This window comes from Arachis ipaensis, chromosome B04 (genome assembly GCF_000816755.2).
Source record: "Arachis ipaensis cultivar K30076 chromosome B04, Araip1.1, whole genome shotgun sequence".
NCBI classification, from domain to species: Eukaryota; Viridiplantae; Streptophyta; class Magnoliopsida; order Fabales; family Fabaceae; genus Arachis; species Arachis ipaensis.
The window spans coordinates 129,730,729-129,732,571 of NC_029788.2; the positions used below are offsets into that span (position 1 = coordinate 129,730,729).

At 39.8% G+C, this 1,843-nt stretch overlaps 1 protein-coding gene across 1 annotated transcript in view; it reads left to right on the forward strand.

Moving 5' to 3' along the window:
- The window catches only part of LOC107637363 (auxin transport protein BIG), a 19,910-nt gene continuing 18,438 nt past the window's right edge, over positions 372-1,843 (forward strand). The window contains 2 exon segments of the mRNA XM_021122105.1: positions 372-884; positions 1,191-1,306. Of these exon segments, the coding sequence (XP_020977764.1) occupies positions 611-884; positions 1,191-1,306 (390 nt within the window). The 5' untranslated portion in view covers positions 372-610.

The following is a 1,843-nucleotide window of genomic DNA, read 5'->3' on the forward strand; positions in this document are numbered from 1 at the left end:
TTTTCTTCAATTAATTTTTATTATTTTAATAGCTATTAGATCAATTTGGTTAAATTTGTTTACTAAAATAATTTGTCATGTAACATCATCGCAATTAAATTTTGGTGGAAACTCAGATGCAGTCGACTTCACGTGAAGTTGATACTTGAGAGTCATAGTCAAATTATTTAACGACTTTCAGTATGAACTTCACGTGAAGTCAACTTCACTTGAGTTTTTACCTTAAATTTTTAATGTATTTATTATGTATTTAGTTGTAAAAAATAGCACTATGCATAAATATTTCATATTTTTTGGGGAATAATGTAAAAGAGAGGGGAAAAAAAAAATAAGGAAGAGAATCACCCATTTCTGAGAATGTAATGCTCCCTTGGGGGCAAAGCAATCCCCAGTAAATTTTCCTGAACACACTCGACGACTCCATCACTCACTTCACTTTCTCCTTCACCGCCTACACCTCGCTATATATAAAGGCCTTAAACCCTCTCTCTCCTTCTTTCGACCCTTGAAACACTCTACACACTCTTAGTCTCTATTACAAATAATCAATCAATCATTTCACACACTACAATTCTTCATTTTCTCTCTGGATTGAAGTGCTGACGTGGCTATGGCGGAGAGCCTCAAACACCTTGCCAAGGCTCTCTTCTCCGATCAATCGCAGCAGCTGCCGTCGATTTCCGGCGAGTCGCTCCTCCAGAAGCTCCGGTCCGATGACACGATCAGGTCAGGGCTCACCGCTTTCTACTCCGTCCTCCGCCGTGGCGTCGAGCCTACAGGCGGCGCCTCCTCCTCCTTGCGCTTTCAATCGTGGAACGCCTCGCAGATTCAGGCGATTTGTTCGTTCGCATGCACGATCGCTTCCGCCTCTCGATCTTTGTCAGGTACACTCTTTAGTTACTTCGATCTCTTTATTCCTTTTCGCTGTAGTAACATCGGTAGTTGCCTCTTTCGGTTTTAGAGTTTGTTGCCAGTTTCGCTTTTATAGTAGTTAGCTGAGCTTGTAGTGGAGCTTGCGTTTGTTTTTGTGTGTGTGTGTGTGTGAGAGAGAGAGAGAGAGAGAGAGAGAGAGAGATTCTCTTTGCTGTAGCTTCAATATGCTGCTTTCGAATTCGCAAAATAGTGAAAGTTGTTCGAGATGATTCATTCTTCTATCTATTTTCTTTTTGTTGCTATCTTATGTGGTATAGTGGAGGAAGCGGAAGGGATACTGGTTGCGATTGTGCAGCAGTCAGTGGAGTTCGCCGTGTGCTATTTAGAGAAATCTGGATTGGATGACGATGATAACGAGTTAGGACTTGTTCAGGTACGTATGGCTTTACTTTGCAAATGTAGCTTTCAGCTGATGTTCCGGGGTCTGCAAGTTTTGATGAAATTAGTGTTTATTAGATTTCAAGTTAATTGCCAGCAAGAATGGCTGAACTAATTTAAGCGTTTTTACGTCAGCCTCCCCACCCCCTCCTTTTTCTCGCTGTTGTAGAATTCTGTTTCATTAATTCTCCTTTATTGGTTATTTGACGATTTATTACATAATTATCTAATGACTTAGCAAAATTGTGATTTTGGAGATGCACTCTCAATATATTATGAAAGCTTTTGCATTTTAAAAACCTAATAGATTCAACTAAGTGTTTCCAATACAAATTAGAAAATAAAATATAGACAGAAGAGATTGGATGCTGCAACACAAGGGAGAGCCTACCCCTCAAAACTGATTGCATGTGCATTTTAGAATTGGATTGCATAGATGGGGCACCCAATGCTTTACCATTTGTTTTGTTTTGTTTTTCCTTTTTTCGGGGGATACTAATGAAGGGGATTCCTCTGTTTTTGGTTAGAGTTT